Consider the following 18,420-nt stretch of genomic DNA (forward strand, 5'->3'; position numbering starts at 1 on the left):
TTTGCCTTACAATTTGGAATGGGTAACAATCCATGATTTCGTTAATCTCCTCCTTGTTCTAGCTATCACAGTGAATTGAGATCACTACAACGCTAATACTGGATTCTTAAGCGTGATTTCTGGGGTCTCGTTGTGTTTAACATTCCAAGAGAATATGTTCATCTAAAATACTGCTGACGAGTAAATAGTTTAAGTTGTCTAGAAATACTTCTAGATTATTATCAAACATCCAGAACAGATTAAATAAACCTATATCAATACATCCTCATAGTCAGTTTTCACTGAAATCTAATTCAAAAATTGGCCTCGATTTATGTACCTGCAAATACCCATTAAAAGCAATCTACCGATTTCAAGTAGTATAACATGTTTTGTGATAAGAAAAGTAAAAGAAGCGGTATGTGGCTTGTTTATAATCCTGGAAGAATTCTATAAAGTGAAAGGCTAGATTATCAAGTTACAAGACAAAACATGTTTGAACCGACTTTAATGATTACACTTTTTTAGTTCAAACTGATGTCAAACTTCACAATTTTGATTTGAATCTAACAACAGTGAGTAAAAGTAGTTGTTACTATGATGACTAGCATGAGTATTAGCTTTTTTTACTAATATTTGCTAGAATCTATCACTACCGAATTACTATCATTATAGCAAGCTAACAGTTAACATATTTTGCAAAATCAATAGAAAAAGGGCTAATTAAATATCATGCAACGTGAAACACAATAATTACACCAACTTATTTTTTATTCAAAAATACATGTATTTCACACTGATTGCTTATCCCTTCACAATACTCAACATGGAATTTCTTTGAAATTTCAGTGAGTGCTTTAAAAAAATGGAAATTAGTTTCCTTTTGTGACTACTCATTACCCAGAAGCAATTTATTTTGCTAAAAGAGCTACGAAGTGTAATATATGTTTAACAAACCAAACATCTTCCAATCATATGTTTTACAGTGAACCTTTGACAAAACACTTTATCATATCGGTAGAAAGTGTTTCACCTAAAAACTGCTCACAAATATAACCCAACTAGAATGCGAAATTCGGCAAAATAATCGAAGTAATCCATTTAGAACCAGTCTTGTACAAGTACAATGAATTAGTAATCATTTTTAAACAAACTACGAAAGGCAAGTAGAAGTAATATTAAGACACAAAGTTGTTTAATTTGCAATGATGGGAACCATAAACCGATTTTTATTACTGCACCGTAATTTATATTTAATTAAATGTCTTTAATCATCAAGTCCAGGCACATTTTAGTTCCTAAATAGTACATATACATTAATTCTAATGGATTGATTTTGATTAGGTTTGATCCGTGTTCGCATTCCAAATAGTGACTCAGAAATGAGTGATATAACCTCTAATTATCACGAACAATAAAGGCCCTCGCAGTTGAGAAGCTCCACTGACTTATACTGTTCATACAACTGCGCAGTACCATATTGAGTTGACTTATAACTGACGACTACATTCCTCAGCCGTAAGGTACAAGTTTTACCAATATGGTATGTACGGGAGCGCTTTTACTTAATTACACTAATTAAAACTAGAAATAATTAGTTCAGTGCACACCGACTACGTTACTTATATATCAACACCTCCGAAAATCAGAACTGATTTAACTGCATGGATAAATGGGAATGTTAGTTTAATCAGGAACTCAAATTAACAGATAAAAATCACAAACCAAGATGAAAACCTAAATCCAACGGAAAACAATTTGCAAATAAACGAAAATACCACAAAATGAACACAAGAAAAATACAATTTATTTGGTATTAATCAGAAAGTAATATGTACAGATTATACAGGGAAATTTTGTTGTATATAAGGAAGCCTTGGGAAATAAAGTACATGTTCTTATAGTGCGAACATTAAATGTAATCAGTAATGAGTGAATATCTGAATTCGATTGATGATTATCTATAGATGTTATAATTATTTTGAATGTAAATATGGTTATAAACAACTCGACTATTATTAACCTAGGACAAGTATAAACAAGAAATTAACTTCTGAACATAGATAAAAAGATGCTGAAATGAAATCACAGAAGTGAACAACAGTAAAGCTACAGTATAAACAGCATAAAGCATCCAAGTAATGATGAAACAGTCTACATAGATAAGGAAAGTGAAGAACATATATAGTGAGCATGTCAAGGAGAAAATAAGCAAATAGATACATTAACACTGAAGAAACAAGTAGGAAAAAAAATTTTGACAATAAGAAAAGTAAATACATTATGTGAATAGATATTCTAATGGTCAGTAAGTTATGTGCCAACACGCATACGCAAACACATAGAAAGACCGCTGGTGAAATAAAACAAATAGTAGTACTAGTAAAATACAAGCTTTACTCCCATAAGGCAGCGACATTCCCATGAAATGTGGAAGCGATTGGACCACCTGCTGTGAACAAACGTGTACCTGAAGGGTCGTATTCATGTGTATAAACAGCCAGCATTCGACGTTGGTTGAAAAATGTAGGAAAAGATACAAAATCAGAATGAATATTGCCAAAATAATTCATTCCTAAAAAAATAGGTCCTAAATGTGGATCACGGATTTGTAAACGTGGTAAACCAAAAGGCATTACTACATGTGTAGAAGGTGTATCAACTTCATTTGCTTCACTTGAACTTTGATTATTACCATCCAGAGAATCCACCGTCGCAGTCTCATTATTTGTGGTTGACTGGAGGTCATCGACTGGGAAGTATGATTCAGATAATGAAGAATCATTACCATCCTCTGTAGTGGTATTCTGTTGATATGTATCACTTCGAATATTAGCGTAACTCGACCTGTCAGACACCGACGCCTCGACAAATGGGTGGGTGTTTAAAGCTCCAGCCACTGCCAAGCCACGCCGACTACGTAAACTTGACAGACGATGTTGGATTCTGTCTAAACGAACACGTATATTGTTAACAACTTCAGCCCTAAGTTGTGATGAACGAACAGTATTTAGAGACCGTGTCAAAAGAGCTGGATGTGCAGGGGAAGGTGGCGGAGAAGGTGCATTCCAGTTAGAACTTTGAACTATTGCTTGAGGTTGTGAAACCGGTCTGGAAATTGGGGCAACTGAAGAGGACACAACAGACGGTATCTCAAATTCATCACATGTTTGTGGTTTCAACCAACCAGGACCAACGTCCAACTGTATTGGCAGATGATGATCACTTCTAAGGTCATAAAAGTGCACTTGACCACTGGAAGTGCCATAAGACAAAACTGATTCAGCAAAGTTCAAAGACCGGACACCTGATACATCTAAGGGAGGAAGTATACAGCGTGCTGCAGCTCCAACCTTGACTGTAGAACATCGAATATCGAACAAAAGTACACAATGATGAGTTGCAAGTGCTATGCAATTAGGTTCAGATGGCCAACGTCGAAGAGCTACAGCTTCCTAAAATGAGATTTAAAATAGAAGAACCAATAAATTTCAGCGACTTGAAGTGAACTGAAATTACTATTACTGATAGTTTTTACAATTGAGGTAGCTTTTAAAAAAGCATTAGAACCTGAAACAAATGATGAAAATAGCAGTAAGGCGCAATGAGGCAGAGCAGTTTCGCATTAGGTTTGTTTAGTTTGTTTTCATTATATTCGATCATCACGTCGTTTGCAAGAAAAGAATAAGATTATTTGGCTGAGATCAACAGTTGGACGAAGAAAACCCACAACTTATAAAAATTTAGTAGTCGTATAAGTTTTTATTATCTGACTGTTTACATGATTATCATTTATTAACGAATGTCTGTATTACATGCATCTTACTTCTACATGAGATATGAGTCATTCAGAATTATTCGCAATGGTGTTGACAGACTTAATAGTTATTTTGTGTTTAGTAGACAAAGTATTCTCAATTATCGACTCACATTGGTTTTTTTATATCCACTTTAATCTTACCATACTTTTAGTATTCTTTCCTTTCTGTATTATTTTATTGAATAAAAGTGAATCAACGTGGATCATAATCACCAAAATGTAAATACAGCAAAACAGTGCGGAACGCTCTAAAACACGTCTGCTGCCCACGACTGTAAAAGATAGGTAACACAAAACTGCAGACAAGTGAACATTTGTGATTTGAAAGTGCTTTCAAAATAATGTGGTTGAGCTGAATCTTGATGGTGCCTAGAAAGTTCCGATTTGTGCCCACTAAATATTAAATACACTTGCCAAAGATAAATAAAAGTACAGATTTTTAAAGCTTATATTGAAGCCTAATAGTTTAGTTTTTTGGTAGGTGTATTTTAAATGTTGGGGGATTTAATCAACAGTCAATATTTTCAAATAAGTGAATACATCTTAAAACGAACAAACATGCATACTTTAAGTTTTGCAGAAAGTGCGTATTTGATTATTATGTTTGTTTAATGAAGCCACACTCGAAACTAGAAAACTTGTCTAACCTAACAGTTATACTACAAAAGGGGATTAACTGAAAACTATTTATGTTATTTTACCGTTATACCGGATCATGCAAAAGTGTTGTTCCAGCATAGCTATCTCTTCTCTTCAATAAAATTGAAAAACATCGAAGTTACAAAAGCTTGAGCATCAAAGATCATACATTTGAAGAATGTTGGCAATTTACTATTTGCATGGCAGCGCCATAACTCAGAATGACCAGGTGAAACCTATGGAAGTTAGACATTCCACATCTGTACATATACTTACTCCACGACGATTTAAATTTCACACAATAACTGACATTATTCGATACGATACGATACGATCAGCGTCAGTGGCTTCTATTAAAAACGTGACTTAAAGTTCTATACACCAAAGAGGTTGTTTTCCATAACTCATCATTCTTAATAAATTTCACAACCCTTGAATGTTATTCTCTCTCAGTATGCAACACGGTCATTTAATATTCAAGTGAACTGACGTCCAAACAGTATTGCTACTTACAATGTACGTTAATAATAAACGTTATGGTAAATTTACAGTATAGGTATAAACCAACCTGATAAGCATCTCTCAAAACTAAAGTGTAAATCGGACGTGTCCGTTTATCCAGACCCATTCGAACAGCATCATATAAGTACAGGCGACGCGACATTGAAACAACTGCAAGGCTTGTCTGAGTCGGAAGATACTCCAAAGCACGAAAACGATCATCAGGTGTAGATGACATGGCGTACGCGATAGGACGTCGGATATGGAATACAGATGAATCTGGTGCGGCGCCGGCACTTCGGTATATTCTGTTGTCATTGTTAGGGTATTGTTCAGAAGACGGAATCCGCCATAAAGCTAACGATGAGTCTCGTGAACATGACGCTAAACAGGTATCATCTAGCCACCGTAAGTCAAAAACCCAATCATTATGGCAATCCTAAAAATTAAATTTAGGGAATAAAAACTAACTCAAACGCCTGCAGTCGGTTATAAAAAATTAATATTGATTTTTTGTGTAATAATTGGTCAAAATGATTTATAAAATAACTATATATGCGGAATTTGAAGACAAAATATTTCAAACCTTTATTTTGAGCACATACACAGTATATGAGTACTGTTAAGTACAACATAGTAACAATGTAAAAGTTTGAATGTCCAGTTTTGAAGTACGTTCAGTGTAAAGATGAATGGTGCTAACGGTTAAAATGAAGTACTTTGAAAATTATAACTTGATGAACTGGAACAAATTTCTAAACTGGAACTCCACGCAAACACAAGAAGCCTTCAACTAGAAGCTACTCTTGAAAGCCCGGTGGATAGCTTTAGTGTACCGTTTATTACCGACATCTGATTAGGTGCACTAGGTGACGAATACCTTATTTTATTTTTAAGGTATAATCATAAGAGCGTGAAGACTATTTGTCACCCTCAGCTATTTACCATTGCCATGTTAACTATTAATTGTTATACCTATAGTGTTTGCGAATGTATAGGAATGTACCGGCATACTGATTGATTTAGGTGACGCACATGCACATGAAGCGACGAAGAACACTGTACGGATGTGCACTAGTCCTGTGTAATTCGAACTCTTCTGGCTTGTAAAAACCTCTGAGTTCTTAGTCAGAAAGGTCAGCTTACCTTGGTAGTTTCATAAAATAAAGGCATTGCGTTCACGGTGAGACCTTTAACGTGCAACCGAAGAGTTGATGGAGAGGACATAATGGTAGATTTGTTCGGATTCCAACCACCAGGATGGAACTTCAACTCCTATTTCACCTAATTTCCTCAGTAGCAGGGTATTAATGACCAACCTCCACATATAAAGCGTGTCTCAAGGTTGAGTACAAAAGCCCGTTAGTCAATAAAGGTAATAGTATTTTAGAAAAATTCAAATGGATAGCAAATGAGTCTCCCTCATCTTAATTGATCTCCTGCTACGTAATTTGACGTTTATCACCACGTGTGTCACGGTGAAGATAGCTCAGTAAGTCTGCATCTAGTTTAGAACGACCAGAATTCATCAATGTGAACTCATATCTAATCATATCACTGTTCAAAACAAGAGACCTATCCAAGCACACATTTTATGAAATCTAACCATACCGTACTTTGACTTACGCAAAGTAAACAGTGAGGAGAAAATTCCGACAATCTATAGACTCCGATATGGTTGACATTATCTCCCCCCGTAGCTACAAACGTTTTCGATGTATTGAGTTGAATGGAATGAATACCACAAGCACAAGGATTAATTTGATTTGCATATCTAAAATATTAACACATTAAGAATATAATTTCCATACGGAGTATTTGATTTTATCAAAGGAATGTCAAAGCTTTCATTTGAGGTGCAGTCATATAGAACTAAATTGTTACATTTTGTACCATAGACAACATGGTTATTCGTAATCCACTGACAGGCGAAGATTTTATTTCTATGGCCAGGATCCAGACTGCGTCTTTGCCACACGAATGGAAACTTAGATGAAGACTCTGGTATCTGACCCGTACCAATGTACTGACTCGTGCCTAATTCACGAGAACGCAGTAACTTTATGATTGGTTTGAGTTTCTAAAGTAGAGACCAACTGCTGGTGAATCTAAAAACCTTACCTGTCCATTAAAAACCTTACGTTTAGTAGGAGGTACCATATAAAATCTTTGAACTTATCACGGGAAAACAAGCAAGTTGTGACTAGCGCCCGAATTGATGAATTAAACGCCTCAAGGTCGTATAGTAAAACTAACTTTAAAGACTGAAGAAGTAATCTGTTTACATTCAGTTTTACCACTAACTTTATGGTAAGCTAAAGGAAACTGGTTGTGTTTTCTGCAATTCTCAACTGTCAAAAAGATAGGTAAATTTTTGCTGAATTTCACCCATGTGTTTGTGGAGATAGGTCTAGCAAGCTTATTTTGTAAATAGTTTTTAATATTATTTGTATTTGTCAATTTCTCACCGCATGTACATTTATCATTAAATGATTGTACCTGTTGTTTTAGTAAATGACCTTGAAGACTTTCCGTTGTGATACTAACATAGCGTGACACACTTTTGGTTGTTCGCAAATACACTACTACACACACATGCTCCTTGTTCTATTCTCACGCGTTATCGAGTTAATCGCATTCTAAAACGGATATTATCCACATTTTAGACTGCTGTGCTATTTCTATTACATCCTACGTCAAAGAAACTTACTGGAGTCATATTTACCTCATTGGAGTTATTACTCATAAGTAATTGTTGATTTTTGGGACCAAAACTCAACGGAACACGCAACAACTAGCTGATTTAAGTAACGTCCCAGAACTTTTATTTTGTTACTAATTTATAAATTGTTATTGTTACATTGACTTTTGGACGTAATAACTTTATCGCTGATTTTTGTTTATTATACTTTTGGTCCATCACAATTATTTGGTGAGCCCGACGTGCTGGAAGCGTTTGTCAGGGATAGGAAACTTCCCAATTGGACTGGAGGGATGTTTCTGCGTTTTACTGCGTTGGCACTGGAGGCAGCTACGTGTCCATCGCTTAACATCCGAGTCGATTTTAGGCCACACAAAACGTTCGGTAATGAGCTTTGTTGTTGCTCTGATGCCTGGATGTGAAAGACCGTGCAAGTAATGAAATATTTTATAAGTACTAGTGTGTATCACAAGTTCTACTACACACACAGGTAATAGTTGAACCAGTATACAATAACCTTCGTTAAATAGTCTTTCCCAAAAAATCCGTGATATAAAATCTGCTGAATCAGTGCTTAGCGGTGAAGTCATGAGCACTCAACTCTGAATTTGATCACAGGTTCATGACTGCAGATGACTGGTAGAGTGACTGGGTTGGATAGTAAATAAACGTCAACTCCTAATACCAGCTACAACGTACAATTTTACTCTAGATAAGTGTTTATGCAGTTTTTGACTCCCCATACCCCATCTTAAGCCTCTTTTACGATTAATTGCCTCAAAACAAAAATAACAGGTTTCTCATTCTATTCCAAAACCACACCTAACTCAAAATGAGATGCATCTGTAATATTGATGAAATTTTCGGTTGGTGAAAACAGTGTGAGGAAAGCCTCACCATTTATAACCGTGCTGAGAATTCTATATTGCACCAAAATATAATATTGAATAAAGCTATTAACAATAATAATAAAGTCTTCCCAAGTATATCATCATGTTTTTGTTGCCCTAAAAACTTTTCCAGGACTGGGGATGAAAAGTGAAGTTAATACTTTTGTAAAGTCAAAAATAATTACGGAGCATCGACCCACGATCCCACTGCTGATAAATTCGTGGTTGAAGGTGCTTAGATCAATGTAGCTTGGCGAATCATATCAAGTTTGAAACATCAAGCGTCTACAGTTTAGTCTAAGCAGTTGATAGAATTTAGTTTGAAATGACGCTTGTAAGGATTTACGGCCATATTTGTCAAACAATCGTTCGGATGACTTTACAAAAAACCTTCATTATGTAACCTATTGACTTCATTATGAACTAAAATATCATCCTGATACGTTTCAGTACCACCTAGACTGATCATATTCTGATTTATTATCTTCTGGAACATTGTAATGGAAAAATTTAATCAGAACGGTAAGAACTTGTATCTGGACAGCCCAAATGATGCATTATTAGTAGTTAGTACACTAGAGGTTTTATCCGATAGAATTTGTGAATATGCATCTCACAATTCAATTTTAGAAAAATGCCTTGACCCCAACAGTTTACACAAAATATCTTGTTTGTGTTTGTAGAATCATGGTCTACTTATTTATTAGCATTGCTCAGGTAATTAACCTAAATCTAAAATTGTAAATTTGTCATGATGTGACTGCTTAATCTAAAAAATCTTACATGGAAGTCACATCACTGTCTACACTGACTCATTGTACGTATGAAGTTAGTAAAAAACACATTTAGGCTAAAGACAGAATAATATGTTTAGTGTGAGTAAAGACAAGTTATACAGAATGACCACGTCTGCCGTGCTGAACCATACCAACCAATTTATTGAATTAATGATCCCGCGTTATCCATTATTAACCTACTCTTCGTGTCGATTGTTGAATACAAATCTTCTTAGTAATTATATGAAGGACTTTAAAGGTCGTTCGGCTACGGTTCAATGCCTCTACATATTCAATGGTACGACCTTGTCGAAAAAGCCAAGTATTTAGTGTTATGTTGCAATCAGTACGAATTATAGATGTTTTTCTGTTCATTTTGATAGAATCACAATGGAAGTATCGCGCCTGGACTATTGAGCCGAAATTTTTATCCCTTTTTCAATCAATTTATCTAGCTTATCATTTACAGCCTTATTAAGACCATATCAAAATAGCCTACGTTTCAAGAATATGGGCACATCCTTCACTTCTAAGTGTCTGAAAGCCTCGTATATGAGGAAATGCATAAGTCTGGTAAACTTAGGCCCCTGAACCCAAGCACCAATGGACCATATCAATTAACTACCAATGGAATATTGACACAACTGCCCTCTAATTTCCTCGATGGAATATTAAATGTAACAATAATGGGTAAATAATGGCTAGTCAGGCCAGTAACTTCATAGTCGGCAAACTTAAAGGGGATATCATTATGAAAAGCAACCGATTTCTATTACAAATTACTGGCTGTATGTTGCCGGAATCAACAATAAATGAATGAGACTTACCTGTGTTAGCAATTAATTTTCGCATTAAATGGGAAGTACTGCTGCAGACGGTAGTGAAAGACAACAAATCCATTCTTCTGACCTAATCAATTGGTCATGATCCATCATCATTCAGTGTCCAGGTAGTAAACGACTTGAAACTTTTACGTAACTTTGCATATGTCTAAGCTATTCTGAGGAACAACAATCTGCATAACGAAACTGATATAAACTACAAAGATGCAGCTCACCATATGAAAGACAGACTTAATACCAAAAGACAAACTAGTGTGCCTTACGAATTGTTTACTTTTCTGGATGAATACAAACTGTTGTTCTTAGGAGTCGGAAGTTTCGGCAATACAGCAAATTTATTCACATTCGCCAACAATACTTCATGTTTAAATAAAGTTACAAGGACAATATGTATCTATACTAAGGTTGGACTTGATAGTTCCAAATAAATTGGGTGTTCAGTCGAGAGATAACAATAAATTCAATTTGTTTCATCCCAACGAGTGGAGAAATTGTGCTTCTGACGCTTCGTGACTCAATGTAAGCCACTTCTTCAGAGTATATAAATAACCGAAATTAAAGTAACACAAGTTTAAAACGTCAGAAACCATTTTTTTACTCATTGGGATGTAACAAAGTATATATATTATTAAAAAATATAATATTTGCAGAGCGAACTGAATTCATTACATTTCAAGGCTTGCTGTCAGCCACGAACAGCCAGAATTTTTAACTAAAATGTTATTACAAAAATGTTATTGCACACTATAATTTTTATATCCTAGTGAAGGTTAAACTACGGGCACCTTCTGAAAACTATTAATGAACTAATATAATATGTATATCCATATTGTATGACTATTCAGTGATTAGACTGTATACATCTATATTCATCTTATTATAAGCTTCATTTTGACCCACTGACTATTATTATACTATTTACTAATCTTCAGTTATGTTCAGTTTATTGATTGCATTCTCCCACGTTCACAGCTACGTTTTGACTTGATCTTGTATAAATGTTATCCCCTATCTTATGGAGTGATTTGGTCTGTATGGCTTGTACATAATCCAAGTATGTTTGAAATAAATGGTTTGCATAATGGAAGCTGGTATTGGTGTTCTGAACTCAACTAGAAGGGTTAGGAGGTAAAAGAACCAACAGGGACGCTAGGCTGTTCATACCGGTCGAACATCATGGGTTTAGCACGGTACTAAGATTAAAGAAGTCGCATTTCAGTTGGCGAACAAATCACATGGTAACAAGCCGGCCTTAAAGTCACAACAATAATCAATGAAGTTTAGTTAGAAAAGACATTAGAAAAAGGGGGACAATACATTTAAGAAAATAGTTTGGATTGTTTAGTATTTATCTGTTGAAGACAAAATAATAAGTAGTGTGAGAAAAGGTTGAACACGTAAGAGACATTGGATAAGTACAAACTTTCAACAAAGAAATGATGGTCAAGGCACTTATCCGACATAAGATTAAAGTCAACTTCTTGAGTAAACGTCAGTGGTAAGTTTCACCGTGCTTTACGAACCGTATTAAAAAGATAATGTAACTGACATGCGTTAAAATAATATAACTATCATGCCATGGCAACGACAAGTGTACCACACTTTCTTTTGGCACACAAAGGTCAATTCCAAAGCGTTTGATGGTATTGGCCACTGAAAAAGTGAAATTAGTGTCCGTTGTCTGTTAGTCATTTCAAACGTTTTTGAGACACCACATTGTGTACACTACTTATTAAGGGCTCGGTAGTCACACGCGTGAATACTTTATTTACGTTCAGACACAACTTACAGGGAAAATGTCCCGAAAACCTTGTAGATATCATTCTTTCAGTTCTTTTTGTAAATTTTCTTCAATAAGTACATATGAATTCGTAAATGCATTTGAGTGGCCGCAAAAAGGGCGTTAATCCACTATTGGTCGATTTAGGAAACATCCGGTGTTACAAGCCGAAAAGAATTTAGCTTCAGGTAAGCTTATATTTAGCGCTGATTTAATCCTTTAATCAATGCTCCTACCTTTGAATGCAAGCCGAATAAAGATAGGTTTTCTGTTAATGGTTGTTGATTTGGAAATTTCCGTACTTCAGGAACAACTTGTTTGGATACTCATATTTTACAAGACACCCTTCGAAGTATTCTATTTCTTCCTGTGTGTTTCCAGTTGAGCGCAACCTTCTAGCCCATTATGCAGGGTTTGGCTAAACGATTTCATAACCACTGGATCTGAAACTATTATGATTTGAGTGTTTCCCTGTCGATGTTTCTTTTCTGAATATAGTTTCCTCCGTTGTTTCATGACTTCTTTATTGTATTTTTAAGTCTACATATTTATATTGATTATTATGATGTTCCATTGTAAACTTAATGTTAATGTGTTTTGTTAGTTAAGTCGGTAGAGCAACTGTGAGACATGATCAATATTATCAAAAATAATGAATGTATCTTAAACACATTTTCTGTACAAATTTATATCTTTGATTTCTTGTCCAAGTTTCGTTTGTTCAAGATCAGCTACAAAGCTGTTGTTGAAAGTAAGCCCTAGTGGTGATCTCGTGGTCAGCCGATTAGTAAGACTAAGTAAGTGATCAATAACAAGTTTGTAGGTACCAATACCAGGATTGGACGAAATTTAACCACTTGCCGAAAACCAACTAATTCAAATCGGCATATCATTTCTAACTCTGCACATCCATTCAGCGCAAAATTTTCCACAGCCCTGAATCGTTTTGGAAGAGCAGACAAGCTGGAAGAAAAAGAGAACATAATAAGCACCATATTTACACTTAGATTTGGCCAACCACGGCGAATTTCTAATTTATGGACGAGCCAATCAGAAGCGTTGTAGAGATTGCAAGGTCACAGTGTCAAGTTCAGTGCTTAATGCTAACGTACGATCGGTTCACAGGGACTTTTGCACAGAATGTGATAGTTGAGCGGCTATAACAAATAAGACGGCGAGACTATAAGTTGTGGACGAATCAATCAGGTATAAGATAACAGATCACGGATTTTGGCGTGAAAGCCTTTCATCCATTTGACTTAATAGATTTCTGGCATTGTAGCTGATGTCAGTTCGTGATTAAAACCCTATATATAATCCCCAACTAAGGCAAATTATGACAATTATTGCGAACTGGATAATAAAATCGTCAATAGCACTGGCTGCAGCCAGGTACTACAATACATACGGATGCTTGGAGAGCGTACAGAGTCCTACATAGGCTTGGTTATGTGCATAGTGTCGTTATCCACAAGTGGCATTTTGTGTAATCAACAACCGGAGTACACGCAAACAATATCCGTACAGTATCTGTACCCGCAAAGAGTCAAATGGCAAAGATCTCACTAGATCAGAGATGCCAGAGATCTTCGTCCCCAACTTCATGAACCAACTGAACCAGGAGCTTGCAAACGTCAAACGCCTCTCAACTCTGGTGCCGGTTGAGGGCCTATGTGATATCCAACAAACTTTAGGGCTAGCAGTAGTGAAATCGAAATCCCTGAGCCTAGGAAAGCCACCAGAATGTGATGACATCCGACCGATAATCTTGAAACAATGCGTTGAAGCCATCAGTATACTCACTATATTCACACCAACTCCCAAGAGGATGGAAGCAAACCACTCTCGTTCCAATATTCAAAGGGGGGAGATAGAAAAGTCTGTGCCTGTTACATATCAGTCACAATACTCTGAATACCATCGAAGGCAATCGAAGGACTAACCAATGAACGAATGAAGGAACACATGAATAGAAACAACATCCTACGTGAAGCTCAACACAAGTTAAGAAAGATAGGTCCTGTAAGTTTAGTCGGCTCATAGCACTGGAGAACTTGGCAGCCAACTGTTCACGTGATATTCTCGGAGTCCACAAAATCATTTGACACACTACCTCATGTACTTCTCATAGCAAAGGTTACTAAGATGAGCTCCGCTGACCTTCTGTCGTTGCTTCAAAACCTAGAGAGCAAGATTTTCCGTACCAAGGCTAGTTGAAAGGTCCTACCGCTGGGAATTTCACATGGAACAATTCTAGGTCCTCTCTTGTTCTTGATGTATATTAACGACCTGAAGGATAAGATTACCTTAGCAGCACTAATCTACGCAGATGATGTAAAGATCTAGAGGTCCATAAAGGGCGAAAAGGATTCACTTCAGATTAAAAGGGACCCTGCAATAGAGGACTGAGCAGTAGGGAATGGGCTAAAACTCAATCTGTTGAAATATCATGCCATGAACACTCTTCCTCACTCGACACAAAGCACTTGCATCCTCCGCACAACTCTCTCAGTTGACTCTTTTGGACGTGTTCTCGTGCTTGTAACGACGGGGAACTAGGACGCTGGCTTAAAGTACAAAATGATATGTCTCTTGGACCAAGTACAGGGACAGACAACCAAGTGGATGATAATCCTAAAACAAGAACCTACAATATATTAAGTACACCGAGCCACCCTAACATGACCATGTTGCCAGAAAATGATCTACACACTTCTCAAGGCAACCCTCAAAAGAGTAAACATCAAAGAACAGACATCCAGACAAGCTATTACGTTTTTCATTAAGAGTTTCTCCCATTTGGTATGCTCCCAACCGGAGTGAGCACAGCTCTCTCAGTGGATAGCTTTAAGAGGAGACTTGACAAAAAAGTACTTGTAGAATTATGGCCTACTATGATATTAGTACGGCTGTAACAATAGACTTAATCCTAAAATTGTAGATTTGTTATGATGTAACTGCCTACTCTATAAGATCTTACGTGGAAGTCACATTATTATCTACACCAACTCATCGTGTCGTAACAACCATCAATATATGGTTGAAAACACATTTAAGCTGGAGATTGAACAATATATTTTATATGAACATTCAAGGGTAGCCACACCTGCAAGGCCGAGCCATGCCGTTCGATCATTTCGAATTAACTGATTTACCTCTTCCCGCTTCCTCCCTCGCTGGGATTTTCTCCGCGTTATGTATTAAATATTTACTTTCCCAGTTTCCTCGTGTTCAGCTCTGAGGATTATGTGATTAGGGCCCAGTGCCACTACATAATCACTCACGGGTTGCCATCTTCCTCTTGGACCAGCTGTATCTGATGCATGTCTCGTAAATTACCGGCTACCATTACCGTGTGTTATTAATTACTCCGTATCTCTCTTATTATTACCTCCATTTCCACCATTATCCTTTTGATTCTATCTTCTTACATGTGTAGCGTGGTGTCGAGTTGAAGATTAACTATGAACACCGCTACAAAGAAACACGTGCCAAGCGAATCAGCAGGCGAGGGTTGGACGTAACCAAATAGATCCATAAAATCCCCGAGAAGCCAAATATCAGAAGACAGTTAATGGACCAAGTCGAGGTTTATTAGCTGGCGATCTCGTGGCATCGAAAGGATACCGAGATCGTGCCAGGATACAAGCTTGGTTACAGAACGTAACCGAATTCGCGCGAAGTTACAATCGAAGTGTAAGTAAAAGAATGGAAGCACAAAATAGCTGTCATTAGCACAGTCAAACAAAAGCACGTTAAAACAAACACTGGTACAGTTGGTTATAATAATAATTGTTTTTATTAAACCAGTCGTGTTTTCGTGATAAATGTGAGTCACTACAGGAGCCCCCGCTAGAAAGGGTTTACACTTTCGACAAATAGCGGTTTAAATCGTGGGACTGATCGGCTGACGAGCGATTGTAGGACGGAAGAATTGGCGAACAGGAAAGCGATCGTTGATCGTCGAGTTGCCAACGAAGGTCGTTTTCGGAGAACGGTACCAGGAGCGATGTGCTGTATTTGTTGCTTGAGTTGGCATGATACACCAGAGTGGTTTGTATCCAGAATCTGAAGAGGGCGTTCGTAGGGGTCCGGACCAGAAACGCTGCAGACGAAGGACGAAACCACGTTGAGCCGATGAACCAGAAGCGACCATAACGACCAAGTTCGAGACCAAGCGTATGCCAAGCATTCGAAACCAATATATCGACTGAGTACGTTGACAAGAGCATGGGTGATCAGGCCAGCTTTCACCAAAGTTGACTGAAGTCGACGGTACCAAACGGAGATGGTCGAAGGCGCGGGCTCAGGAAACAAAAAGAAAATCAAAAAAGAGAAGGGTGTAGCATGCAAGTAGCATAGGAATATTCCTATACCGTATCGGTTGTCGACTGTGCGACTAGTCGAGGAAGCGTACGGGTAACCGTACTCGGCGACCGGAACGTGAGACGATAGTCTCGTTCGCGTCGCGTGAGCCTGCCATCTCATCCGAAGTCAAGGGCGGCGTGGTCTGCTGATCTGGACGTGAGACTGTCGTCTCATCCGTAGACGGTGCAGATGACGCGTGCTGTTGACTGGGACGTGAGAATGAGGTCTCAGATGTATCTAGCGTGGGACCTGAAGAAGATTTAAGGATCCCGCTAGGTTTGATAGGTCTAGCATTGAGTCTCAGGTTATCAGATAGGGCACTGTCATCGACGTGTGCTGGTTTGAGACGATCAATGCTGACGATCTCGACGCGGCCGTGTCGATCAACCTTGAAGGTCTTTTCGTGACGAGCGATCACGCGAAAAGGGCCTTCGTAAGGTTGTTGCCAAGGTTTGCGTACCGAATCTACTCGTATGAGAACATGTGAACAGGTAGATAACTCTCGAGGGAGAGCGACCTGTCGATGTTGTATTCGAGTTGACACCGGAGACAGCGTTCGCATAAATGCAGACAGTCGATGGACGTAGTCTGATTTACCGAAATTAGGTCTGCTCCGTGGTGTGAAGAATTCTCCGGGCAGACGCAATGTCGTGCCGTATACAAGTTCAGTGGCGGAACATTGTATATCTGCCTTCAAGCTCGTTCGAATACCTAAGGGGACGAGCGATAAGGTTTCGTACCAGTTGTCGTTCTCGTGTGCTCGTAGAGCACTTTTAAGTTGGCAATGAAACCGTTCAACTTAACCATTTGATGCTGGGAGGTAGACGTTAATGCGTATGCAAATGCATTCCGTACCAAGCAGCCGGGTCAGCGAGGAGAATAGTTAATAGGGGAAAATTTCTCGAATAAAGCGTGGAATTCATCATCACGCGAATAAAAAGTGACAAGGATTCGGTACACATACGTGTGAGTCTATTATATTAATTCTATTCTTATCGTTATCCGTCATGTCGAGTATATTATATATTAAAAAATATGAAAATATACGACAGACGTGGATAGATAAATCATAGACTCACCGAATTGGCTTCTTTGGAAGATTTGACCAGAAGCTGAGGCGTGTTCCAAAATACGGGTCACCAATTGTAGTCTGATTGGGATTACCAATTGTAGCGTGGCGTCGTGTTGAGATTAACTGTGAACACCGCTACCCAGAAACACGTGCCAGACAAATCAGAAGGCGAGGATCGAACGTAACCAGATTTATTTCGTTGGCGATCTCGTGGTATTGAACGAATACCGAGATCGTGCCAAGGAATGGTACAAGTGGAAGCAGAAGACAGGAGTACGTGCGAACAGTACCAAAAACCGCGGAACAATGATGGAAGGTAATGGAAGCACAAAATGGCTATAATTAGCACAGTCAAACAAAAGCACGTTAAAACAAACACTGGTACAGCTGGTTATAATAATAATTGTTTTTATTAAACCAGTCGTGTTCTCGTGATAAATGTGAGTCACTACACATGTTACCAGTTAAGCTAATAGCTTATTTTTCTACCAAAATAAGCCCATTCACTTAGAACACGAATATAATGGCCAATAAATTGAATTAGTTGTAGTGTATTGAAGTTCAGAGTGTGTAGTGAACGACTTCCTCCGAAATAAACCTAGACTCTAGTCAAACAGTTGTAAAATACATATGGTGAGTGACTTTAATGCATACTCTATAAATCCGAAAAACTTAGGTAAAAGATAATCTAAAACATCGTTTGATCACCAACCGTTAGAAACTATAGTCGCCCTAGCCTTACTCCAGCACATTAGAGATCCCACCAGATATGACATACAAAAAGACTCGTCTATCTTACATTACGTCTTCATATATGGTGATGATGTCCGTCAAATAACGTTCCTTTACCTTTAGGAAGAAGTGGTCATACAGTAATCTAATTGAAGTTCATGGGTGAGATGGCCTGTCAAGTATTTGTACCTGCCCGTCTTAACATATGGAAGGCAGTCATAAAGGCGATAGACTCTGCAACCTCGGTTGAGAACTGGAACATTGACTCCTTAGCATCATTTGAAGAGGCGTGAACTTAGTTCCAACAGTTATACAATCAA

The 18,420-nt window shown here is 37.6% G+C and overlaps 2 protein-coding genes across 3 annotated transcripts; both read right to left on the reverse strand.

Annotated features, from left to right (window-relative positions):
• Positions 1-1,134: 1,134 nt before the first annotated feature.
• DCAF12_1 (DDB1- and CUL4-associated factor 12) lies at positions 1,135-7,168 on the reverse strand (the record flags this gene model as incomplete). Of its 2 annotated transcripts, XM_035729672.2 has the most annotated exons (5): positions 7,061-7,168; positions 6,751-7,019; positions 6,566-6,713; positions 5,007-5,378; positions 2,376-3,434 (listed from the first exon to the last, which is right to left on the reverse strand). In XM_035729672.2, the coding sequence occupies exons 1-5, from the start codon at positions 7,097-7,099 to the stop codon at positions 2,376-2,378; spliced, it is 1,887 nt and encodes a 628-aa protein (XP_035586353.1). In that variant the 5' UTR covers positions 7,100-7,168. The 2 variants fall into 2 exon arrangements, with proteins under 2 accessions (XP_051065711.1, XP_035586353.1); XM_051217072.1 differs by having other exon boundaries at positions 1,135-6,514; positions 6,556-6,713.
• An 8,346-nt stretch (positions 7,169-15,514) lies between these two features.
• MS3_00008732 (uncharacterized protein) lies at positions 15,515-18,071 on the reverse strand. Its single transcript, XM_051217074.1, has one exon. It carries the CDS (start codon positions 16,414-16,416, stop codon positions 15,781-15,783), a length of 636 nt encoding a protein of 211 aa, XP_051065712.1. The 5' UTR covers positions 16,417-18,071; the 3' UTR covers positions 15,515-15,780.
• Positions 18,072-18,420: the final 349 nt, after the last annotated feature.

This window comes from Schistosoma haematobium, chromosome 6 (assembly GCF_000699445.3).
Source record: "Schistosoma haematobium chromosome 6, whole genome shotgun sequence".
NCBI classification, from domain to species: domain Eukaryota; kingdom Metazoa; phylum Platyhelminthes; class Trematoda; order Strigeidida; family Schistosomatidae; genus Schistosoma; species Schistosoma haematobium.

Bases quoted from the DNA above. Each gene is read 5' to 3' on its own strand.
- MS3_00008732 (XM_051217074.1), bottom strand. From the start codon at position 16,416: ATGAGATGGCAGGCTCACGCGACGCGAACGAGACTATCGTCTCACGTT.